The sequence below is a fragment of the Miniopterus natalensis genome, chromosome 2 (assembly GCF_054644295.1).
Source record: "Miniopterus natalensis isolate mMinNat1 chromosome 2, mMinNat1.hap1, whole genome shotgun sequence".
NCBI classification, from domain to species: domain Eukaryota; kingdom Metazoa; phylum Chordata; class Mammalia; order Chiroptera; family Miniopteridae; genus Miniopterus; species Miniopterus natalensis.
Window position 1 is genome coordinate 71,195,554 of NC_142082.1, and position 27,420 is coordinate 71,222,973.

At 35.0% G+C, this 27,420-nt stretch overlaps 1 protein-coding gene across 1 annotated transcript in view; it reads left to right on the plus strand.

The window, feature by feature from the left end:
- DGKH (diacylglycerol kinase eta) overlaps positions 1–27,420 on the plus strand; it is a 162,400-nt gene that overhangs the window by 118,042 nt on the left and 16,938 nt on the right. Inside the window, exons 14-24 of the mRNA XM_087814316.1 lie at positions 4,341–4,440; positions 5,788–6,061; positions 6,477–6,599; positions 9,054–9,179; positions 15,141–15,258; positions 16,222–16,332; positions 16,463–16,559; positions 22,112–22,219; positions 24,802–24,915; positions 25,163–25,297; positions 26,176–26,339. Coding sequence (XP_087670442.1) covers positions 4,341–4,440; positions 5,788–6,061; positions 6,477–6,599; positions 9,054–9,179; positions 15,141–15,258; positions 16,222–16,332; positions 16,463–16,559; positions 22,112–22,219; positions 24,802–24,915; positions 25,163–25,297; positions 26,176–26,339 — 1,470 coding nt within the window. The remainder of the gene's footprint in view (positions 1–4,340; positions 4,441–5,787; positions 6,062–6,476; positions 6,600–9,053; positions 9,180–15,140; positions 15,259–16,221; positions 16,333–16,462; positions 16,560–22,111; positions 22,220–24,801; positions 24,916–25,162; positions 25,298–26,175; positions 26,340–27,420) is intronic.

The following is a 27,420-nucleotide window of genomic DNA, read 5'->3' on the forward strand; positions in this document are numbered from 1 at the left end:
AAATAAGTTTAAATGAAGCATTTGTAGAATCTTTGAAATATTTTTGCAAAACAGCCTGGAAACCACTGGCGTAGGTCACAGTGTTGCGCTAAGTACTGGAGGAGCCAATCTGAGGTCCTAGTTGAGACTCAGCCATTTGCTGGCTTTGTGACCTATGTCTGCTTATCAGGTTCAGGAATGGAAAGAATGCCTGTCCTTCCTCCCTCATGGAACTGTTAGGAGAACTAAGTTGAGTAATAAAGTAAACAGATTTTATAAACTAGAGTGCTGTGTTAAATCATTAAATCATCACCTCATGTTTCCCCCAATTACATTGAGAATTTTTTTTTACCTTGACCTGGCTCTCTGTCTAGGATGCGCGCTCAGCATTAGCTTTGGATTTCTCCCTGCCGAGCTCATTTGCCTTTAAGCAGATTCTGTTCCAACCCTGGCCCCCTCTTGCTAGGCTTGCCTGGCTGTCCTGTCTTTACAACCCCAGATTAAAATTTTAAAGAGATTCAAGATGGAAAAGAGAGGACAACATGCAATAACACTGTACCCATAATATTTTTAACTTAATATTTTAACTATATTTTTGTTATGGACATTTTCAAACATACATAAAAGTAGAAAGACTGGTGTGATGATTTCACACTGTACTTGTTACTCTGCGTCAGTATTTATCAATGTTTTGTCATATACCCCCCGCTTTCTTTTTCTTTTTTTGTTAATCCTCACTCGAGGATATTTTTTCCATTGATTTTTAGAGAGAGTGGAAGAGTGGGAGGGAGAGGAAGAGAGACAGAGAGCGAGAGAGGGGGAGAGAAACATGGGTGTGAGAGACACATTGGTTGCCTCCCACACACTCTGGACCCGGGGCCAGGGATAGAACCTGCAAACCAGGTACGTGCCCTTGACCGGAATCAAACCCAAGACCCTTTGGTGTGCAGCCAATGCTCTAATCACTGAGCAACACCACCCATGGCCCCATTTTTTTTTGCCACAGTGTCTCTAAGAAAAATCCCAGAAATTATTTTATTCCACTTACAGTATATATACCTAATAATCTTTAAAAAAAATAGTTCTGTATTACTCAGTCCATTTCCCACAGTTATCTCAAAGGGTTTTGTTTTTGTTTTTGTTTTTATTTTGAAACATTGGGTTTGTTCAAATCAAAATCTAAGCACGGTCCACGTATTGTCTTTGGGTGATATGTCTCTTTAAGACTTGTAAAATCTGTAACAGTTTCCCACTGCTTTGAAGAAGTTTTTGCTATTAAAGCATGACATATATGCGGTGAAGTGCCCAAATCATAAGGCTACAGCTTAGTGATTAGAAAATTAATACAGGCACATATTCACATCCTTGAAACCACCACCAATACAGAACTCCTTTATTTTGCTATTGCCATTTGAATGATACAATAGTAAGGCAGACTGTTCTAATGCTCTTAAAACATGTTTATTTCATGAAATAGTGATTCCCAGTGGCCTAAGCTGTTTTTAACTATTTTTAAAATGTTGAAAATGCTAATGGGAAAGCTACATTCCATTAGCATAGATAATAAGTAGAATAACTAATATAGTTAATATTGGTTAACCAACATAATGTCCACATTTCTTTGACGGGAACTGTGTCAGTTCAGTGTGGTAATGTGAATTATCTTCTGAGAATTAGAGGCACTAAGAATCAAAAGCGTTAATTAGCGATCATAGATGTCATGAATGAAAATGAAAAGCGAAGTTATTAAATTAATGCAGTTCTTTGGACAGAACTTTTCAAAAAAATGGGATCACTGGCAGGAAGATAATAAGACTGGAACCACTGTCCTAGACCCAGAGAATTGTAGTTTTGGAATCTTACCTTAGAGAGAATTTCAGCGACCCCCTCACTGAGTGGATGAGGTAAGGTACTAGCGGTTAGAATCTTTCCTCAGAGCACACAGATAGCTAGGGTTTGTTTCTATATTCGGCATTAATACTTTCACATCTCCTTTAATTTCTGACTTAAAGTTTTTATATCACATGAAGAACAAATTCCTCAGGTTCTCATAGGATGACCCCTGCCTGCCAATATGTGATTATGTTTGGGCACCATCGCTGTATTTATCTTAGTGTAGTTTTTGAATATTTTATTGTCATTTGCCCCATTTTAAAAAATAAGTGGGAAACTGATAAATGAAGGCACTGCTACTAGGAATAAGAAGTATAGATCGTGTATAATTGAGGAGATGGTGGAAATCTTCAAGCACGCTAACTTTGTACTAGTGTCAGCCTCGGCTATACCTTGGTGCACACCATTGACTTCAGCTTCAGAGGAATGCAAAATTAAAGACAAAATGCTGGAAGTAGCTCATCAAAATTGTCTGAACATTAATTAAAGATTAATTAGGGGGTTAAATTTATTTTAGCCCTATGGGAACACCCACGTTCCACTTTTATTTTAGTTTTGCACATATTTTCTGGAAATCTTCATGTATTAAGGTAGGAAACTGTGTGTCAATTGGAAAATGTCTTTTGTGTTAGTATAGCAAGTACATCTTAAAGGGTTTTTTCTCCAGTTTGTAAGTTCCCAGTTGGTGTGACTTTGAAATCAGGCTATTTTGAAATATATTTATTCATATTTTTAAAATTGTACATTTACTATTTAGATATAATAAGTTAATTTATACCTTCGGAGTGTAAATATCCTATGTCCCCTGGAATATGGAACTTAATGGACCATACGATAGACCATTTCTACTAATTCTTTCCACAACTTATGTAGCAAACATTCTCCTAACACAGAATCATCCTCTGTCCTTCAGCCCCCATCTCCCTGAGCACGCGGTGCAGCTGGGGCAGGGCACCCTGGCCGCCCCTTTCCTTCCTAGGTGGATGGACCAGCGGGCTCTGTCCCTAGGAATTAGTAAAGTACCAGCTCATGTAGCTATCGTAATGTTATATAGCACATGCAGTTTCACACATCCAAAAGAAATAATGGCAAGAAAAAACTCTATTTTGGAGTTACATAAAGAGAAGGGAATGTCATTGTCTCCTCGCTCTAGAAATGGGACATCTTAGAGGAACTATCAGGGAGGCCCATGGAAGAAATCCATGACAGCCTGCCTTAATATTGTACATGAACAAAGAAGACAAACTCGATAGGAAGCACACGAATGCCTCGCTAATAAACAGTAAGCTAGATTCTCTGTAGAAATTTGAGTTTAAAAAGCCAATCAAAAAGGTCAAGAAATGCTGTATCTTGTCCAAGTAAAATCTAGAAATGGTTGACAAAAAAAACACCGAACAAAACCAAAATAGTTAGGAGCAGTGCATTTATTTTCTTGATGATATAGTTGAAGGTTTGGAGAGAGAGAAAGCCTCCTGAATGGAGCTATTGAATGGCTCGATTTCATAAACTTAAGCATCTGGAAATGTAACCATTATGTCACTCACATACCAGAGAAAACTGTGAGTATAGCAGAAAACATAAGTACTGGAACCTGTTTTTCCCCCTTCTTGAAATTCCTCAATCTATACCAATGGTAAAGAGACATATTATTTTTAAATAGTCTGCTTCTGTTTTCAGAATCACTATTAGCCTTTGCTACAAAAAGCTGGTCATGTAGAGCCTTTCTGTTGGTGATTGTTTTTAATCCAACACCAGCTCCAAAGACTTTTGCAAAACAGATTTGTTAGTGTTTCAGATCATTTTTTCTTTTAGGCTATTTATATTACAAAGAAACCAAATGTAATTTAAGGAAACAAACAAGTAAACCATATACCTCTGACACTAACAAGATCTAAATTACATTAATCTTGCATATTATCTTAAGTGGGGAAAATGAATGAATTTACAAAAAATATAACTCAATTCAAGTGATGGGTTGGTTTCTAGCATAATACACAACCTCTTTTCTCTTCTGGAACAGTGTATTATAAAGATACCACTAGGATGAATAGTCGAGTGACAGGGACAACATAAGTGCCAAATTTATCCTTGTTTGATCAACGCTGCAAGCCCTGTTATTATGAAATTATATAATGTTTAGGAGGTAATGCTTTTTAAAATGGGATCCAAAAATACTCTTATTGAGAAATAATTTGAATATTTGACAAAAGCTTGTTATTACCTTAAAGTTTCTTTTATTTAAATTCTGTAGAGCAAGGTTTATTAATGTATGCATTCATTACTTAGAATGTCTTGAACTTACTTACCTAGGACATGCCTAACAGCAGATAGAGTTATGGGTTTATATACAAGTGATCTCAGTATTTGGAGAGTTGGCTTACTTGTGCTTATTTTTAATATATTTATAAATGGGGGGTGGGGATCAGCCTCCTGAGTTTACTGAGTTGCACAATTTCTTTTCTTCAAAGGATACTATGTGAAACTGTGAAGGACTTCGTTGCCAAAGTAGAGAAGGCCTATGAGAAAACGTTGGAAAATGCTGTTGTAGCCGATGCTGTGGCCAGTAAAGTAAGGACACAAACAGGGCATGAAAGGTTTTTACTGACAGTGTTGACATTGAATTTGTTTTATAGCTAAATTGATTAAGTGGTTTTCCTGCCAAAAGATCGTAAATCAAGAGAAAAATTACTTTTGAATCAGATATGACTGTTTAAAAACATTCTATCTTATGGTTACCCCTTAAGATGTAGGAAAACTTCTTGCTGAAGACCACCTGACAAACTGAATTTTATATGCGCTCTCCCTGTTCCCTGTTTGACATGGCGAAGGAGAAATGTATAGTAGTCAGGTCACCAGGGGCAAGTGCTGGGGGGCTGGGGTTCCAGGGGAGAGGGGAATGCTTTCCAGTTCCTCAGGTTCCCTAGACTTTACAGTCTTTGTACCTTTCAGGGTTCTGTTTGTTGCCTTTATAGATTTTTTTCCCCTTTGAGAGCTTTCTGAGGCTAATATAAGAGTAGTTTACTAAACCTTAAAGCTGCTGTCTGCTTGTGTGCATTTGTGGCAAGGCATTTTACAAAAGGCATGGCGCTCTTGGGCTTGCAAATAAATTATCTCCCCCAGATTCATGCTATAGATGGTGGTTTATTTGAGTGGAAGGAAAATAAAATAGAAATAAACATACAGTTGAAGTTTTCAGCCTCTTTCTCCTTCTTTTCTACTCTGTGGAGAGATTCAGAAAACAGAAACCCTCTCTACGGACACTTTTCTTTTAACTCTTTCTGCTGTAACTTTGTCTTGGCATGTTATCAAAGACAAATAAATGGAGAAGGAAAGAATTAGAAATTCAGTCCTAAATGTTTTTTTTACCCCTGGTAATTCAAGAAAAGCAGAAACAGGGGCTGAATGCCTGTGCATTTTCCTTTTTGCTCTTTCTTTGAGCCAATAATTCCTCAGGCACTGTTCACTCCTTTGCAAACCAAAACTTTGAAGGTGGGTTTATCAAGGCTCAGCCAGAAGTTGATTACCTTTAAAAAGTGTTACTGTGATATTTTGTACACTGTATAGCAAATTTTGTATAATGTTTAATTTTTTTGTGTAATGTGTCATTTTATAGTAAAGTGTTTTCTTTTCTTTTTTTTCTTTTTTTAAGGAAAAATAGCTATGCAAAGATTGTAAAGATTTTCACCCATGGAATCTAAGTGGTTCTGGAAGTGTAAACAAATTTACATAATAATTGTGTTTTTCAAAATTATAAATTATTTAATCCATAGGCTGTCTAAAGTACAATGTATAATAGCCAATTAATGGCAAACATCAATAGAGCACATTTCCTCTAAAATTAGAAACCATTCATTTAAATTACCATTTTTCATCTCCCCTAAATGGAGAGTCATTGTGGCATTCTTGTTCTCTCAGTGTTCAGTCCTCAATGAGAAGCTTGAACAGCTGCTCCAGGCTTTGCGCACAGATTCCCAGGCTGCTCAGGTTCTCCCAGACATCAGCCCTCTCATTGTAGAAGAAGATGCTGTAGAATCTTCCAGTGAGGAGTCCTTGTGGGAAAGCAAGGAACAGCTCTTGGATGACACCACAAGACCTTCCTCCCAGAAAGCAGTCAAACCAAAGGAAATAATGTTGCGGGCAAACAGTTTAAAGAAAGCAGTGAGGCAAGTCATTGAAGAAGCCGGAAAAGGTACATGTATTAACAAAACGGGCTTTTTGAGAAGTGAGCAACATTCTCTTTGCAAGACAATGAAACTATAATGTATATAATCTTAGAACTTCCGTAGTAGACTAAAAGTTAATTTTAATGTAGATAATAAAGTATCCAAAACCCTTTACAGGTTGTAACTTATAACTGGACTTGTAGTTCATTCTCTAAAATTCTTATATTTTCTTTTTTTCTTCTAATGAAAATGTAATTTTGACAATTTAATTTTATCATCTCTAGTACTTACAGACATTACCCTTGAGTTTATTGCCAGCTAGTGTTTGTGACTGGAATTTCTTTTGCTTTATGTTTCAGTTTTCCTTCCCTCATAAGCATATATTGATATTCATAGATTTCATTTTTTCTTGTTTCAACATGTTTATCTTATTACTTAAAGTTATGGATGATCAGACAGTTCACTCCTGTGAGCCAGTTAATCAGTCATTCGATGATGATAGTACAGAAACAGACGAGTCTAAAGAGGACTCTAAAGATGATGATGCGAAAGAGTCATTAACTGGTAAGAAAATTAAGATAAAGTTATTTTGAAATTAAATAAAATATAATTGTGCTTTTCATTTTCAAAAGGCTTATCAGTTTAAAATAAATGATTTGTATTTTATTTTCAACAAGGCTTTTTGAAATTTAAAGCTTAACTATTCACGAATACTAAAATAATAAAGGTAACATTATTTAGACTATTAAGTTCTCTCACATCTTTTTATCATATAATATAGAGATTATTATAGTAAACTATGGATTATAGGACCAAACATGCTTAAATATCTCAATTTTCCTGAAGAAAGAGAGAAGAAACAAAACACCTAAGTCACTAGATTTTTACCTACTTGAACTCACACATTCCTTTGAGAATCATATGAAAGCTGCAGGCCCCACATGCATAAAATTTGGCATTTAAATAATTTATCAGTTCCTTGAGTTCCACTGATCAGCACATAGATGGTTGATAATCTTTGTTGCTAAATTAAGCTTAAACAATCATACGATATCTAGTTACAACCCTTTTACTGCTGAAATTAATTTTACCAATAAGTTAATATGTAGTTGCTTGAAGAATAATTAAATATTTCTCTGCATTTTAAGTTTGAATTGAGGATGGATTTATACTTATATTGTATAAGGGAAAATTTAATTTACTAGAATAGAACAAAGCAGAAATTACAATGTTTATGAAGATGAGACAATAATATGAAAGTAATTACATAGTATGTAAAGTCAACACTTACCTTAGAGCTGTTTGCAGTCATTATATTTTTACTTTCATTACATATAAACTTGGGCAGATTACTCTTCTGTGCCTTTCCTCATCTGTAAAATGGGGATAATAATGTACCTGCTTCATAACAAACCTACTTGTTGCAAAGGTTAAGTAAGTTAATATATATACAGTACCTAGAGTAATGACTCAGACATAGTGCTGTTTGTATAAGAGTGTTTATTGTCATTGTCATTGTTATTGCTTCTACTGCCACTGCTACTAATTACACTCACTTTGAAAGACTGTTCCTTAATTGTATTAAAACTCTGAGAGACTTCCAAAGTAGACCTTACAGACCTACGTGTCTGGCAAGCAGTGCGTGCATATCCTACAGTCTTAGCCTTTTCACTTCCTATATACCTTTCCCAGCACACATGAAGTTGACACTTCCATTGTAGTTGGCAAAGGAAACTAAAAAATACAGATAGAGAGGTATAGGTTTTGACATTGGAATAGATAGATAATATGTTTTTAATGTTGCAGTATTTTATCTTATTGGTTGACTAGTAATCCAGTTTAGTCAGAATCAGCAATAGAAGTGTTTCTGCATTAAATAATCATTATTTTTTGAAATAGTCATTGCATTATCATTATTTTGTGTAATAATTAATGTCTGAGATGTACAAAAGACAGTATATTAATATGATTAATGAGACATTTAAGAACCATGAAACATTAATTTACTTACCTGCATTGGAACATCAATCTTAGCCACTAGGACGCTCTCTGCTTTTTATCAGAGATGAATATCAAAAGGTTGTTTTTATTAGAAATTAGCCCCAGGGCTTCCATCTGTCAAAAAGAAAAAAAAGTCTGGTCTGTTACTTTTCTTTAGTGCAACTGGACTGGTTTTGAACAAAGAAGAGAGTGTAAGATTAATATAGTTAGTTTGTAATTAGTCTTAGGAAGAGTAAAGGTAATTAAGTTTTAGAATATTTTTAAATTGAATTTGAGGGTTACTGTTTTTTTAAACACCTGCCAATAGCTCCTAAATTAGTTAATGATATATGTGCTCTCCATTAAAATGGTCCAGTTTAGGTAGAATTAAATCTCTCTTTTTGTTGTTAACTTTGAGAGTAATTCTCTTTTGGAACAATTTTTAAAATGTATTGAGCTTTTACAAAAAAAGATAGGACTGTTTGAAGCAAATCTTTGTTCTGAATAACTAATTAAGAAGTGCAGGAAAAGTATATTGCTTTCATTTGGAAAAAATACGATTTTTTCTTTCATTTGTAGAAGAAAATGTTAACTCATGGTTAACATATTAGTTCTGGGAATTACATTAATTAAATTTGATCATTCAGCCAACATTGATGAAAAAGGATTGCATTGATAATATACATAACACATATGTTTTATTTTTAAAAATTATCAGGTTTCAGAATTTCTTTTTATCTTTATGTATGGGGTGATCACATTCAAATTATGAGTATTACTGACCTTTAATAATGGTAGGCATCTCTTTTGTGATGATCTCCATCTATTTGAAATGAGAGATCAAGATGAAGTTTCTCCAAATAGTAAATCTCAAGAAAATGAAAACAAAATGGAAAAATAGGTAAGCACAGTATAATATTTTCGTTTCCACAGATTGATTTAAACATGTATTAAATTATTTTATGTTTTAAATTTATAGGGGCTTGCTCGTTTCTGTAACTTTATCATTTCTTTTTAATCTGGACCTTTTGCCAACAGTTAAAATTGCACCTCGGTCTCCAGATGGTCGGGCAAGTCGTTCCCAGACTGACTCTGGCCCCTGTCCAGCTGTGGCAGGCAGCAAAGAAAACCTCCCTGTGCTCAATACCAGGATAATCTGCCCAGGTAGTACATATTCTGAAACATGGTATATTTTTAAGTATTTCTGTGAAAATGTATAGCTGCTCATTTCTGTGAACTATTGAAATGTATTCTTTTTGTTGTTGTTAATCCCCAGCCAAGGATTGTTTTTTTTCATTGCTTTTTTAGAGAGAGTGGAAGGGAAGGAGGGGAGACAGAGGGGGAGAAAAGGAGAGAGAGAAACATCAATGTGGGAGAGACAAATCGATTGGTTACCTACCCCACATGCCCCGACTGGGGTAATGATCGAACTTGTAACCCAGATACTTGCTCTTGACTGGGAACTGAACCTGAGACCCTTCAGTGCATGGGCCGACGCTCTAGCCACTGAGCCACACCAGCCAGCTGAAATGTTTTTTTTTTAAATAATTTTTTACTTTATTTATTTTTTAAAATATATCTTTATTGATTTCAGAGAGAGGAAGAGAGAGAGAGAGAGATAGAAACATCAATGATGAGACAGTCATTGGTAGGCTGCTTCCTTCACACCCCCTACTGGGGATCAAGCCCAAAACCCAGACATGTGCTCTGACCGAGAATCGAATGGTGATCTCCTGGATCATAGGTTGATGCTCAACTGCTGAGCCACGCTGACCAGGCTGAAATGTATTCTTGAAGATAAATGTCCCTTCAGGAGAATGTGCTTGGTATACTTACTAACCAGAATCCAGATCCTTAAACTTTTGTGTGTATAAGAATTGCCTAGAAAGTATTAAAGTACGTGTTTATGGTTTCTGCCCTGAGAAATTTTATTTGAGTAGTTCTAGAGTGGAACCCAGGAATTTGCATTTGTTAAGTACCTAAGGTAAGTCCAGTCTTATATTCTACTACCCTTTGAGTGTCTTCACAGCTTTCCTTTTAGTTTTAAGCCACAAGTCTCTGCAGTTATTTTTGGACTAGAAACATTGTTTCATTTTAGAACGTTTGAGAAATCTATTCCTGACCTGATGAGATGAATTTATTTTAGAATTAGGTTTGTACTAGTGGAAACCAAAGAACTTGTGCAGCACAAGAGGGAGGAAAATATAGATGTCTGGGAGGCCTTCTTAAGTACCATCTATTTGAATTAGTGAAAACTCTCCAGAGTCATTCCAGAGTAGATTTAAGCCCAAATTACACCCTGAAATATAACACACCCTTGTGTCTTCTACAAGTTATTTTTGAAGGTGAATCACAATTCATTAATAATAGTTGGAAACTTTAGTACCCTTCTTTTAATAGTGGATAGAACAACTAGACAGAGATCAACAAAGAAATGGGAGACTTGAAAAACACATAAAACAAGTAGTCATAACAGATGTTTACAGAACACTCTACCCAATAACAGTAGAGTATACATTCTTCTCAAGTACATATGGAACATTCTCCACGATATACCATTATTAGGCCATAGAACAATTCCCAGTAAATTTAAAAGGATTGAAATCATACAAAGTACATTCTCTGACCACAATTGGAATAAAATTAGAAACCGATAACAGAAGGAAATTTAGAAATGCACAAGTATGTGGATCAAAGAAAAAAATCACAGGAGAAATTAAAATATGCTTTGATATGAATGAAAACAAAAATACATCATATACTAAAACTTATTTGATGCAGCTAAACCAGTACTTACAGTGAAATTTGTAGCTTTAAATGCCTACATTAAAAAAAGTATAGAAAGATCTCAAAAACCTAATTCTCTAACTTAATAAATTGAAAAACAGAAGAGCAAACTAAGTTCAGAGCAGCAGTAGGCAGGAAATCAGTGAAGATTAGAGTGGAAATATATGAAATTGAGTATAGAAAACAATACAGAAAAACAATGAAACCAAAATTTGGTCTGTGAACAGATTAACAAAATTAACAAACCTTTACACTGACCAAGAATATAAGAGAGAAAATTCAAATTACTGAAATCAGGAATTAAAGTGAGACATCATTGCAGACCTTATAGAAATAGGAGTATAAGAGAAAAACAAATTAGATAACCTAGATGAAATGGACAAACTCCTAGAAACACATAAACTACCAAAAATGTTTCAAGAAGAAATAGAAAATCTGAGTAGACCTTAAACAAATAGAGAGAATGAGTTAGTAATCAGAAACTTTTCTATAAAGAAAATCCCAGGCCCAGGTTGCTTCCACTGGTGACGTTTAAAGAAGAATTAACACCAATCCTTCACAGACTCTTTCAAAAACTAGAAGAGGGAAAAACATTTTTCAGCATTCTGTGAGGCCAGTATTACCCTGATATCAAAACCAGTCAAAAACATCACAAGAAAACTACAGATCAGTATCCTTTATGAATAGCACACAAAAATCCTGAACAAAATACTAGCTGATTAAATCCAACAGCTTTAAACAGTTATACACCATTACCAGTATTATCCCAGTGATGCAAGGTTGATTCAACATAATGAGAATCTATCAGTGTGATACACATTAATAGAGTAAGGACCCAAACCACATCATCATCTCAGTAGATACAGAAAAAGCATTTTTAAAAAGTCAACGTCCTCCAATGGTAAAAACACACAACCAGGAATAGAAAGGAACTTCTTCAGCCTGATAAAGGGCATCTACGAAAGACCTACGGATGACATCATACTTAGTAGTGCAAGGCTGAAAGCCTTCTAGGATCAGGAATAAGATAAGGATGTCTGCTCTTCCTACTTCTGTTCAACATTGTATTGGAGGTTTTAGCTTGGGAAATTAGGAAAAATAAAAAGAATTAAAGACATTTAAATTGGGAAGGAGGAAGTAAAATGTATGACTTTACGATTTATGTTGCATGTAGAAAATCCTAAGGAATACATATACACACACTATTAGAGATAATAAATGAGTACAACAAGGTTGCAGGATAAAAGATCAGTATACAAAAAGTAATTGCATTTCTCTACACTAGTAATGAACAATCTTAACATGAAATTAAGAAAATAATTTCATTTACAATAGCAACAAAAGTAACAAAAAATAGGAATAAATTTAAGTAAGAAGAAGGTGAAAGATTTGAATACTGAAAACTATAAAATATTGCTGACAGCAATTAAAGATGACCTAACTAAATGTAAAGACATCTGGTTCATGGATCAGAAGATAAATATTATTAAGATGGCAACTCACCTCAAATTGACTACAGATTCCTCACAACCCCTATGAAAACCCCAAAATCTGAACCACCTGTTGTGCAGAAATTGACAAGCTAATCTTAAATTTCACATGGAAATACAAAGGACCCAGAAGAGTTACAATATTGTAAAGGAAGAAGAAAATTGAAGGGCATACTTCTGATTTCAAAGCTTACTACAAAGCTACAGTGTTCAAGACTGCATGAAACTGGCATAATAGTAGTCATATAGGTCAATGGAATAGAACTGAAAATCCAGAACGCCTCTATTTATGGTTAATTGATTTTCAAGATGTGCTAAGACAGTTATTCAATAGGGAAAGAATAATCTTTTCACCCACTGGTACTGGGACAATTAGATACACATAAAGAATTAATTTGGATCCTTCTTCACACTATACATAAAAATGTAAGAGCTAAACCTATATAAAACTATAAAAAGACAATATAGATGTAAATGTTCCTAACCTTGGAGTAGACATTGGCTTCTTAGATGTGACACCAGAAGCACAAGAAACACAAGAAAATATAAATTGGACTTCATCAAAATTAAGGATATTAAGGATATTTGTGATTTAAAGGACACCACCAAGAGAGATGACAGTCCACAGGATAGGAGAAGATATTTGTGAATAGAATATCTGATAAGTGACTAGTATGTAGAATATATAAAGAACTCAAAATTCAAAAATAAAAAGACAAATATCTCAATTTAAAAATGAGCAAGGGATCTGGGTAGTCATTTTCCCAAAGAGATATACAAATGGCCAATAAGCATATGGAAAGAGAGGTTCACATCATTAGTCATCAGGGAAAAGCAAATCAAACCCACAGTGAGATACCCTTCCCACCTCCTCACTAAGATGGCCATGGTCAAAAAACGACAGCTAATAGCCCTGCCCAGCGTGGTTCAGTTGGCTGAGCTTCATCCCACTCACCGAAAGGTTGTCAGTTCGATTCTCGGTCAGGGCACATGCCCAGGTTATGGGTTCATATAAGAGGCAACCGCTTGATCTTTCTCTCTCTCTCACCCTTCCTCTCTAAAATCAATAAAAACTTTTTTTTTTAAAAGACAGAAAACAAATATTGGCAAGGACATTGAGAAATTGGAACTGTCATACATTGCTGGTTAGAATGTAAAATGGTGGAGCTATTTTGAAAAGTTTGGCAGCTCCTCAAAGAGTTAAACATAGAATTAACATATAACCCAGAAATTCACATACTAGGCATCTACTGATGAGAACTGAAAATATGTATCTACGGTGGAATATTATTCAGCTATTAAAAAGAATGCGGCCCTTATATACATTATAACATGGTTACCCTTGAAAACATTATGCCAAGTGAAAGAAGCTTGACACAGATAATTCCATTTATATGAAATGTCCAGAATAATCAATCCATAGAGACTAAAAGTAGTTTAGTGGTTTTCAGGAACTGGGGGCAAGGAGGAATGGGAAATGACTGCTAATAGGTATGGGGTTTCTTTTGGGGGATAATAAAAAAAAGTTCTAGAATTAGATGGTTGCGATCATTGCACAAGTTTGTGTGTACACTAGAAACAACTAAATTATATATTTTTAAAGGGTGAATTTTACAGTATGGGAAAATATATCTCAATGGAAATATTATATCTCAGTGAAAGTATTAAAATAAAAAAGATAAATCCAGAATATGCTTGATTCTGGAAAGGCCTCCATGTCTAGAGGTCATGTCTCTATTCAAACCTGGAACCTTAGGATGACCTTTCTGGGCTAAAGTTGTAAATATGGCTAACTTTAAAACATTTTAGAAAATATTACACTTTTCTGTGGGACAGGTAGAATACGGCTCTTTACCTCTTTAAACTCTTCTTTCCTCTTATCAGAACCATTGCTTTGTTCTTTTATTTACTTACTTAGAATATGCTCTAGCATATTCAAACTAAGATTAAATGACAGAATAAAATTCATCTTGATTATTTGATAATCAGATAAACTTTAGTATCTAAAACAATGAGTAATAATCTAAGAACACATTGGGAAAGAAATGTTTGCTTAAGAAAGGACTTTATTTTTATCTAATTTCCTCATATTTCTCAGTTGCATAATGTATTTTTCTTTACTAGTTTTCCTTTCTGTTTGTGCTCTTAAGCCCCTATTACATTGTCTTCTCTCCAGACTTGAGTGCTTCTAGCCTTCATATTGGGTTGAGTAGATAATAAATTCATTAGCTTTTGAATCCCATTACTAGTTAGTAGAAAGCATATTGAAGTAAATTTAAAGTTTTGCATATGTAGAGGTAAGAAAAATGCTTAATTTTTATGTTTAATACTGTATTCTTCTAAAATTTATTAATATCTACATTTGATATTTTACTGCTTATTGTTGACACCAACGTGTGTTTTCACCTTAGTACATCTGTTAACATTTTAAATTGAGTATTATTATCTATGCTTTGTGTGTATGGAAGTGGTAACTCCATGACATTTTGGGTGATTCAGCCTTTATTGTAAATTTCTTACAGTCTTAATACTTTATTTGCTGTAACAGAGGAAGTAAAATTTGTTGAAGTTAGAGAATCATTGGGATGGTAAATGAGAAACTTTCTCCAAGAGACTCCTATTTTAGGTACTCATCTGCTTCATTTTTTTTTTATAGCAACATATAGACCCTAAGAAGCATCAAAACCCTTGTACCTAGCAATGTCATAATTCTTAATTTTTATTAATGAGAAGAGCAGGCACTGAAACCCGTGCTTTGGGAACAAGATGTTTGAGATTAGCCCTGAAAACAATAGACTGGATTTTTCTTATCATGTGACCGTGCATATATTCATTTTCTCCTGTCCAGGTTTAAGAGCAGGACTAGCTGCCTCAATTGCTGGGAGTTCTATTATCAACAAAATGTTACTAGCAAATATTGATCCTTTTGGTGCAACGCCATTTATTGACCCAGATCCAGATTCAGTGTAAGCAAATTCTTTCACAGATATTTTGTTCTAGCTTTTCTTGTCACTGTCTTATGCTAATGCTAATATTTTTAAAGTATTATAATAAATACAGTTCTGTGTATAAAAAGAATCACCAGAAAATTTCAGCGGTTGATAACGATGAGCACAGTGGCCACGTGAAGTATAGTGGTTTTTCCCTCCAGCCTATTGTCTCGGATAACAAGCCTATGGCGAAGGGAGACACCACCCTACTCGCTTTTCTCTGGAACGTTTTATTCATAGACTCCTTCATATCCATATTCATGCTGTTCCCTTCACCTCCTTTCTTCTTGGTCTTGCCAAATCTGTCATCTTTCCACTTCCAGCTTCTGGGTTTAGTTATTTCAGGAAGCTTTTGGCCCACAGTGATCTCTTCCCTTCTTAAACTCCTAAAGTTTTTTTTGGTAGTTCAGTATATGCTTCCTTTTACTTCCATATTTAATTTTGCCTTTATTATATCTCATTTTTCTGATGACAGTCCTCAATGACAGTATCATATTTTGAACTTTGTACTTTCCAAAGTACCTAGAAGAACGGAATAGATTTAGTAGTTTTTTTTGCTGAGTAAGTACTTGGTCCATTTGTAAGAGCAGGAGTGGAGGAGTCTTTCTAATGATAAAAAGAGTATTGGACCTGATGCAAGCCCTCCCATTTGTGTGTGTAGTAGGGGGCTCACAGAGGAGAGAGAACTAAGATTTTGTTACAGATAGTAAAGAAGCTTTGCCATGATTCTTTCTTCACTTTGCCTTGCCCGCCATCCCTTTATATGTTACCAACATTTACTCACACATACTGGAGTCGAGCATATTTCATGTGAATAGGGGATTTCTGCTTAGCTTTTCTCTTTGGAGTGGAAGCTTCAATGGTGTTAAGTGCTGTGTATAAGTTATAATTGTTATGAATCTGAAATTGACTTTTATATACTTTTCCTTATTATCATAGAGATGGATATTCAGAAAAATGTGTCATGAACAATTACTTTGGGATTGGATTAGATGCAAAAATTTCATTAGAATTTAATAATAAGAGAGAGGAGCACCCTGGAAAATGCAGGTAATTTTGGTAATAGTAATAATGTTATTACATGAAGGCAATTTTACTTTAATTTCATTTATTATCTCTTTTGCTTGCTCTGCCTTTAAAGACTAAATAAATAGTCATTCCTGCCAACATTTATTTTCAGGAGCCGAACTAAAAACTTGATGTGGTATGGAGTCCTTGGAACCCGAGAGCTACTACAGAGATCATACAAGAATTTAGAACAGAGGGTTCAACTTGAGGTAAGTTCATCTTGAAGTAAAGGCATTTTAAGTTATCTTACTTAGAAAAATTATTGTATTTGTGGAGTGTATTTGGCCAAAATTCTTCTTGATTAGTGTTTCAACACTTGAGGGGGGGGAAATGGAAGTAGTTACCAACTTTCTACTAAAGAAGGTATAGACACTGGGTATGAGTGACACACTTAATTATCATAATCACTAGCTCCTGAAATTTGTATGCTGCTGTGGAGTCATGGAACCCCGTGAAAAAGTGGAACCATGGGAGTATATTTATAGGATAGCATTTTTAATGAATTTCCTCATTTAAATTTCCAAATTCTTACCCAATTATATAATGCCTGAAGTTTCACAACCCCTGAAAACAGCATTTATTGTATTAAATAGAATATTTTAATTTAAATGTCTTTTTTGTTCTAATTATTTCTAACAAGTTAGTAAATGAAAAAGAGATTTTGAACATTTAAGTTTTTTAGTATTTTTTTACTAATTTAAATAGGGCATTAAGGTCAGCAGAAGTTATTTAATCTCCTCCAGTAACAGGAAAAAGAAGATTGGGGTCATGGCACTGAAAAGTCTACTAATTTCTGTGACCTTTATTTTCTTTTTCCCTTGTCCAGGGCTGTTTATGCTGATAGGCATTTCTTTCCTATCTTGTACCTTTTTATAGCCAGATATTTCTAATTAAGGTATGTCCTAAATACCAAAAAGTGAGCAAATCTTACATCTGCAGCTCAATGAATTAAACAGAGTATTATTTTTTTAAATATATATTTTTATTGATTTCAGAGAGAAGAAGGAAGAGGGAGAGAGAGATAGAAACATCAATGATGAGAGAGGCATTGATTGGCCGCCTTCTGCACGCTCCCTGCTGGGATTGAGCCCACAACCCGGGCATGTGCCCTGACTGGAATCAGATCTTATCTCCTAGATCATAGATCTATGCTCAACCACTGAGCCATGCCAGCTGGGCACAGAGTATTATAATTTTAGGTGTTATTTTAACACTGGAATGTGGACTTACCAACTAAATGTTCTAGTAAAAATAAGCATCTTATATTTTCTACTTCTAGAGCACTGACTACTTGATCAGCTATCTTGATTTATCAGTGCTTATAAAGTTAAGATAGAGGTTACTGGAGGAAAAGGTGCAGAATCTGGAAGGTTCACGCCAATAAACACTGTCCTTGACAGCCCATCCCCAGATCAACTCGGGTTCTCTCCTATGTATTGTACTGTAATCACTCATCTTCTTCCCCATGTCCTCTAGTCGACCACACTCTTTTAGGACAGGTAGGATGTTGTATTCTTCTTGTTATACCCATTGTCTTGCACAACTCTTGGCCCTGTCTTGGGGGAGAAACAGAGGTAAATAATCATTTTACCATGATTCGGTAAGTCCAGTGAACTATCTGGAATGAGAATGGCTGGATTGCCTTAATTCCTTTAGCTCTTCAGAAATAGTATTTCTAACCTTTTCTACTGGTTTTCCAAATTTAGAACAAGACCGTCTTACTTACACAGCTGTATTTTACTATCCATTTAACATGGGTCTTAACCCTTTTTGAGCTGTGGCATGCTGTTGAAACCATGGACCTCCTCTCAGAATATTGTTTTTAAATGCGTTATATAAAATACATAGACTTAAAAAAAGAAACCAATAATATGGAAATAAATTAATGAAATAGTTTTAGACTATTAGAGAGTATGTTAAATTGAGCAATTTAGATAGACCTTCCTTCTGAAGATGTTCATTTTCTATACCATGCATCCAAATAAAGTTTATCTATAAATCTTGAAGACTGCCCTAAATTTTTACATTTTTTATTTTTTTTTATTTTAATTCAGTTTAAACTAAAGAAAAAACAAACCCAGTTCACCCGTTTCTTCCATCCCCCATCCCCGCCTCTTGCCAACCACCAATCTTTTCTCTATCTATGAGCTTTTTTTTAAGATTCCATATCTATGAGAGATTTTATGGTAATTGTCTTACTCTGGCTTATTCACCTAGCATAATGCCCTCAAGGAATTTGTTGTTGCAAATGTGGTGATATATATACACCACATTTTCTTTTCTTTTTCTCTTTTTTTTTTTGGTTAATCCTCACATGAGGATATTTTCTCCATTGCTTTTCAGAGAGAGAATGGAAGGGAGGGAGGAGAGAAAGAGAGAGAAGCAATGATGTGAGACACATCAACTGGTTGCCTCCTGAATGCACTGGGATCTGGGGTGCGGAGCAAACCTGCAACCCTTTGGTGGGAGGGCTGATGCTCTAACCACTGAGAAACACAGCCAGGGATACAGCACATTTTATTTATCCATTTATTCATCGATGGGCACTTATCTATATTTCATATCTTGGCTATTGTAAATAACACAGTGGTGAACATGGGAGTGCATATATCTTTTCAAAAGAGTGTGTTAATTTTCTTCAGAGAAATACCCAGAAGTGGAATTGCTGGGTTATATGATAGTTCTGTTTAATTTTTTGAGGAACCTCCATACTATTTAGTATATTGGCTGCACCAATTTACATTCCCACTAACAGTGCAAAAAAGTTCCCTTTTCTCCACATTCTTGCCAACATTGTTTCTGTTCATTTTGATGATAGCCATTCTAACAGGTATAGGGTGATAGCTCATTGTGGTTTTGATTTGCATTTTCATGATGATTAATGATGTAGAGCATCTTTTAATGTACCTGTTGGCCATCTTTATGTCTTCTAGGAAAAAATGTCTGTACAGATTTTCTGCCCATTTTTAAATTAGATTATTTTGCTATTGAAATGTGTGAGTTCTTTTTATATTTTGGATATTAGTCTCTTATCAGGCATATGATTTGCAATTATTTTCTCCCATTCAGTAGGTTGCCTTTTCATTTTGCTGGTGATTTCATTTTCTCTGCAGAACTTTTCAGTTTGATGTAGTCCCACTTGTTTGTTTTTGTTGTTTTATTATTTTTTTTGCTTTTGTTGCTTTGGCTTTGGTGTCAGATTTAAAAAATCATCACCAATACCTGTGTCAAGGAGCTTACTACCTGTGTTTTCTTCTAGGAATTTTATGGTTTCAGGTCTATGTTCAAGTCTTTATTTTGAGTTAATTTTTGTGTGTTGTGTAAGATAGTGGTCTAGTTTCATTCTTTTGCATGAGGCTGTCCAATTTTTCTATCATTTATTGAAGATACTGTTCTTTCTCCTTGTATATTCTTGGCTCCTTTTTTGTGAATTAACTGACCATATATGCATGCATTTATTTCTGGGCTCTCTGTTCTGTTCCATTGATCTATGTGTGTGTTTTTATTATTTATCTTTATTGTTGAAACTATTATAGGTGTCCCCTTTTTTTCCCCATTGACCCTTTCCAATCCACCTGCACCCCCACCCATGCCAATACCATGCTGTTTTAATTACTGTAGATTAGTAGTATAGTTTGAAATCGAGACTATGAGATCTCCAGCTTTCTTCTTCTTTCTCAAGATTGCTTTGGCTCTTTGAAGTCTATTAGGCTATTTGGCTATTTTTGTGGTTACATACAGATTTTAGGATTATTTGTTCTAGTTCTATGAAAAATACCTTGGAATTTTTATAGGGATGCTTTGAATCTGTAGATTGCTTTGGGTAGTGTGGACACAATATTAATTCTTTTAATTCATGAGCATCTAATATGTTTCCATTTATTTGTGTTTTCTTCAATTTCCTTCACTGAAGTCTTAGTTTTCAATATATGAGTCTAGGTATTTCACCTTGTTTAAATTCATTTTTAAGTATTTTATTCTTCTTGATGCTATTATAAATAGGACTTTTTCTTAATTTCTCTTTGTGATAGTTCATTATCAGTGTAAAAAATGCAACATATTTTTGTATATTGATTTTGTATCCAGCAACTTTATAAAATTTGTTCATTAGTTCTAACAGTTTTTTGATGGAGTCTTCAGGGTTTTCTATATATAATATCATATCATCTTCAAATAGTGATAGTTTTACCTCTTTATTTCCAATTTGGATATCTTTTCTTTTTTTTGCCTAACTTCTCTGGCTAGAACTTCCAATGCTATGTTGAATAAAAGTGGTGAGAGAGTGGACACCTTTGTCTTGTTCCTGATCTTAGAGGGAAAGCTTTCAGTTTTTCACCATGGAGTATAATGTTAGCTGTGGGCTTGTCATATGTGGCCTTTATTATAAAATCTTTTTCAAAAAATATATCTTTATTGATTTCAGAGAGAGGAAGAGAGAAAGTTAGAAACATCAATGATGAGTCATTGATCGGCTGCCTCCTGCAAGCCCTCCACTGGGGATCGAGCCCCCAAACCGGGCATGTGCCCTGACTAGGAATCAAACTAGTATCTCCTGGATCATAGATTGATGCTCAACTGCTGAATCACACCGGCTGAGCTTTATTATAAAATCTTTAAGATTGTTCTGAATTTTTTTGAAATACTTCTTTTGTATATATAGAGATAGGTTTTTCCCCCATCTCCTTGAAGTTTTATGTAATTTTAATAACTTTCTAAAGTACACAGGATACCTATTAAGAATATTAGGTTCAGAAAAAGTTAGTCTGCTAAATATTTAATGTTCCTTCATTTAACAAATGCACACTGAGTTCCAGCTGTTGTGCCAGGAGTGGCTTTAGGTGCTGGGATACAGTGTGGACCTTTGAATGTTTCATGCAAAAGTAAAAAAAAGAATTATAAAAAAATGCCTGTGGGGATAAATCAATTATCATTTATTCTGTTATTTAAAATGGTTGAAAATGGGTTCAAACTGGATTCTCATTTGTCTTAAAGATTGAGATAATTTGATTGGACTTTACAATGCAATTTTTGTAAAGTTATGTTAATTATTTTTAGTGTTAACATAAGAATTATATAATGAAAATATAGCATGCATATTAAGTATGACACCTGCAAACTCTCCTCTTTTAAAATGAAGGCTTAAACCTTGTGTTCAGTAAGAATTTATTCATGTCGTGTATAATTGATTATTTAAGTGATCATTTAATTTTCATCTAAGTGATTACTTAGGCATGGAGTACAAGATACTTCTTGACATACATGTGTTTTTTTGGATTTGGTTCTGATTACTTAAAAAACTCAGTTTTGAGTTTAACCAGTCACCAGTTAGTTACAGAGCACCAGCAAAATACTGGGAGTTGTGAGAGGTGCTAGATGAGATGGTTAGGACCCAGAGTCCACCCTCACAGCAGCTGCTTTAAAAGGAAAGCTTAAAATAAGTTCAAAGATGACCATAATATAAGTGGGAATATCATAACTGACCTGAAAAAAAAACCCTCAAGTACTGCCTGATTTTGGTTGAAAGAAGAGGTAAAACCTTTTTTGTTTAGTTTGATTTTCTGTAAAAACTTCTGCTGTAGTTATTTACACTTTAAAATTTTTTAAATTAAATAAGATAAAAGTAATGTTAGGAATATATTTAAAGGAAAACAAATATTACCAACATACTTTCCTTCATCATCCTTAGTCTTTGGTGCACTTGTGACTTCCAAACTAGTGGTTTTGCTCTTTTTAGCTAACTTCTAAGCTTTTTCCCTTACAGTGTGATGGACAGTATATTCCTCTCCCCAGTCTACAAGGAATAGCAGTATTGAACATTCCCAGCTATGCCGGAGGCACTAACTTTTGGGGTGGAACTAAAGAGGACGATGTAAGTATTTCCTTGCTCTTTCCAGATTCTAGAGGCTTCCCACATTCCTTGGTTTGTGGCCCCTTCCTGTCTTCAGAGATAACATCTTTCCGATCTCCTCTTCTGCCTCCCTCTTCTACTTTTAATGACCTTTGTGATTACATTGGGCCCACCCACATCATCTAGGATAATCTTTTCATGTCAGGATCCCTAATTTGATCACATCTGCAAAGTCTCCTTTGCCATATGAGGTAATATTTATAGGGGATTAGGACATGGACATTTTTGGGGGTGGGAGGGGGAAATTATTCTACTACCAAAATACCTTACTGTACTTTTAGTTTTCTGAATTTATGTAATATATTTTTTTAATTTTATAAATGTCAAGAGGGTTTATTTGGCCATTGAGGTTGAGTGCTATTTTTGTTTTCTTTTTATAATTTTCTATATTAAAAAAGAAAAACCCCACAACCTAACAAAGGTCATTGTTCTAAAAATAAATTTTTAAGAGAAGGTACAATTATTAAAGTATATTTAACATAGAAATTAGAAGTGTTATCATGATCTTTCTTTGAAGAGTCACATATACATTAATTAATAGGCCCTTTAATTTGAGGCTTCTGATATAATGGTTGCACTGACCCATTTTCTCAGCACTATTAAATAAGCAGGCAGGAATTCAAGTATGAAATAAATTGGAAAGCATTTGTAATTTTTACAATATGAGAATACTCCAGTCCTATAAAAGTATAAAACTAACATTAGCAGTCAGTTTTTTGTCAGCCTTTCACTACTCTTATATAGATATGTGTGTATATATACACACACACATACATATATATATTTTTAAATATGTTTTAATTGATTTTAGAGAGGAAGGGAGAGGGAGAGAGAAATCAATGATGAGAGAGTGTTATTAATAGGCTGTGTCCTGCACACCCCCCTACTGGGGATCAAGCCAGAAACCTGGGCATGTGCTGACTAGGAATTGAACTGTGACCTCCTGGTTCATAGGTTGATGCTCAACCACTGATCCACGCCAGCCAGGCATAATCTTAATTATTTTAGAAAGAAGAAATCAACTATGCAGCTGTAAAGAAAAAGGATCTCATACCCTTTGGGACAGTATGAATGGACCTGGAGAAAATTACACTAAGCGAAATAAGCCAGGCAGAGAAAGACAAACGTCACATGACCTCACATGTGGAATCTAAACACAATAATCTTATGAACAAAATAAATTCAGTGACTCAGAAGCATGGAACAGACTGATAAATCTCAGAGGGAAGGTGCGGGTGGGTGGTGGGGAGAGATTAACCAAAGAATCTATATGCATATATGTATAACCCATGGACACAGACAATAGTGTGGTGGAGGCCTAGAGCTGGGAGGGGCTCGGTGCTGAGTAGAAGGGGGTCAATGGGGAAAAAAGGGGACATCTGTAATAATTTGAACAATAAAAAATTTTAAAGATGAATAAAGCTAATGTTTCTTGAACACCTACTAAGTAGACAGTGTTCTGAGTGCTGCACTTTTATTAATGTGTACAATTTTCATCTAAATTTTATCAATAAAGAAACTAACACTTAGTTTACATAGTTATAAGGAGATGGAGACAGGGTTTAAAACTAGGCAGTCTGATAACAAAAATGATAACAAATACCAATGTTGGCAAATTTGTGCCCTGATAGTTTCAGTGAAATTTGTATTTAGGATACTACTTTATACTGAATAATTTTTTTCAGAGCCATTATTATGTAAGATACAGTAAAAGAGAGAGTAAAAGGGACAAAGTAATACAGGTGAAATTTAAAATTTTAGGTTAAATTGATTTTGTGAAAACGCAGTTAACGTCAAAGCAAAGTAAACCTACATGATTTTTATTCCCTGAGGTTTCTATGTCCATATTCTCAAATGCCCTAAAAAGTTGTTGTATTAGACACTTTGCTCGCTGGATATTTTGAACCAGAACTACCCGGTGGGGTTGGCTTCTTTTCCATCATGACCAGTTAGCAAGGTGTTTAAAATTACTTAAATTAATGTAAGTGCAGATATGAGTTATCTGGTGACCAGTCAACAATGTTCAGACTTGGGAACACGTGTGTACTTGTAACCTGTCAGCAAGGTGTTTAAGATGGAAAGCACGTACACATATTGCCTGTAACACCTTGAAAGATTTCCCTTAAAGCGTACCAAGTGAACTGGATCGTAATCTGCATGTTCATTAGCTTAAACCTTATGAAATCTGTATCCCCTTTTTGGGTTTTTTAGATTTCTTAAAACTACATGCATCATTTTGTCAAGACATCTGAATTATGTATGCACAGATACTTAGTACATTTTATACCAAGATGGATTATGAGGGGCATGAGTAATATGTCATGTGGGTTTTAAGACCTATTTTTATTATGTTTGTTTGTTTTAAGCCAGCTTCAGTGATATTTTGTCTTTGGGTTATCATTTCCTACTAATATTTACTTTTCTGCTGAGTATTTTTATGATTTTTAAAAACTATGTATATTGCAGAGTTTGCATTGCTCGATGTGCCTCTTCACTTAAACCTGACTCTATTAGTGGAAGTGTAATGCAGTCTTCCCTTTCAGATATTTACTGCACCGTCATTTGATGACAAGATCCTGGAAGTTGTTGCAATATTTGATAGTGTGCAAATGGCAGTTTCACGGGTCATTAAACTACAGCATCATCGAATAGCCCAGGTTTGTCTTTCTAATCAAACTTGACTTCACTCCTTAGGACACTGGGGAAGCTATTTCAGATAACTCCTACACTTATAGTCACCTATAAAATACTGCCTTTCTTGTCATGTCAGTTATTACTGTGTCATCATAAGTGAAAAGCATTACCTACCGTTCCACGGTATAGGCTAAAGGTCAAGCTTTAACGTGGATTGAGTGTCAGTTTCACAGGATGAATTGTACTCTAAAATAATTTGTTTTATTTCAGTGCCGTACAGTAAAAATCACTATATTTGGTGATGAGGGAGTCCCAGTGCAGGTGGATGGCGAAGCATGGGTTCAGCCTCCAGGGATTATCAAAATTGTGCACAAAAACAGAGCTCAGATGCTAACAAGGGACAGGGTATGTAACCAAAAATATTCTCCTAGATTTTTATTAAGCCTTCTAAAAAATCTTAAATTATCGTAAAAAATAGGAATCAAGGAAAAAGGTTTGAATTGTCTTTTAAACCTGACATTTTAGTCATTGTGGTTTTAAATATGAAGAAATATTTTAGTTTTTTAAAAAACATAATAGGCTTATTTTTTTAGGTTTACAGAAAAATTGAACAGAAAGTACAGAGGGTTCTAATTCTGTTCCCACGTTCCTCATTACTTCCACAAGCACACACATTCCCCTATTATTAGCATCTTGTGTTAGCACATTTATTACAATTGATGAGCCAATATTGATACGTTATTATTAAGTCAGGTCCACTGTTTGTGCTATTCTTCTTTGGGTTTTGAGAAATGTACAATCACATGCATCCACCCTAACAGGATGACACAGAGTAGTTTCACTGCCCTAAACATTTCTTGCACTCCCCCTACCTATCCCTCCCACTCTTACCCTAGCCCCTGGCAACCACCTATCTTTACATTCTCCCCATAGTTTTGCCTTTTCCAGAATATGCATTTTTAATTAAAGTCACACACATAACAAATAAGACTGCCAATGTTTATCCTGTCTATTATACATATAATAGTAAAGATTGAAGCTGACTTTTTAAAAACATTTTAGTAATACATATTCATTATCATCAATTATATTACTTTTTATTTATTATGATATGCTGGAAAACTTTAATGTGTGTTTTTTGTACTTTTGATTTGTTTAATGATGTTAGATTAGGAAAAAAAGCAATAGAAGTTTCAAAGTCGTTCATACAATATCTAAATCCACATTTATTTGGGTCTCAGAGCTCTAAACCAACAGCTCATTGTAATATTGATTTTAAACAGGCTTTCGAAAGCACTCTAAAATCTTGGGAAGATAAACAGAAGTGTGATTCTGGTAAACCAGTTCTTCGAACCCATTTGTACATCCAACATGCTGTTGACTTGGCAACGGAGGAGGTGTCTCAGATGCAGCTGTGCTCTCAGGCTGCGGAGGAGCTCATTACAAGGTACGGTGGTCCTGCTGGCCTTTGGGCTCTGAGAACTCTGGTCTTGGCCAGTTTTGTTTGATTAGTTTTAATACATCATTTCAGTTGTTGGGGGTATCTAGAAGAGATGCATTTACCTCACCTTCATTCACTCTCCATCAGATCCCCTCCAACACACACTCACACCTGTGTTCTCTGCAGAACAGATCTGGGACTTCTAGAAACACATGAAGGGCTTGCCTAATGTACCCTACCACAGAGTACTCTTTCTGTTATTATGTATTTCCCCAGTTTATACGCAGTCTTTGCTGGCATATATTGCCTTATAATGAATTATTAGTTAAATGTTGATGGAACATAAAAGGAAATACAAACATTGCTCCCAAGGAGAGTCGGGGGTGGAGGGGATGGGAAGAGTCCAAGAATCAGTTTCCAACAGACATATCACAAAGATTGGGAACCACACAGAAATTAATTTTAGTAGGCAGAAAAGGAAGAGATAAAAATAACAAGTTCTCTGAGTGTAAAACATAAAAATCGCTATGACCAAGAGTGAGTGACCTTCAAGGGGAGGGACCATGGGCAGTGGGATAATGAAGAGGCGCCTCACCCAGTCACTGAATGCTAAGTGTTAAATGCACAGTGCTTAGTAACACATCTCATCTGGCACATTTTGTGTTCTCTGAATGGTAGCTGTTATATTCTCCCCGCACCTTCGTCTGGTCACTGGTTAGTGTTGGGAAAAAAAGAAAAAGACACAAAGCTCAGCTGCACTGGAGCCTTCTTGCTCCCCCCGTCTCCTGCCCCCCCTCATTCCTTATTCTCTTCTTTCAGTATTTGTTAGACACCTAGACTGTGCTCAGTGTTAGAGATACTAAAACAAGATATACACTCCCTATTGCTGGAGACCAACATTCAAAATTAGAATAAAGTATGATCACTGCCAGCTACCGGGTAGCTTAGAAGAAATGTAGGGAAAATGAATATTTAGTCAGCTAAACTTATATAACTGCATTACTGTACATCTTAGCTTTTTATCCACAGAGATGTGAGTTTGAGAGTAAATGCATCTCTTTTAGATACTATAGACAATATCTTTGGG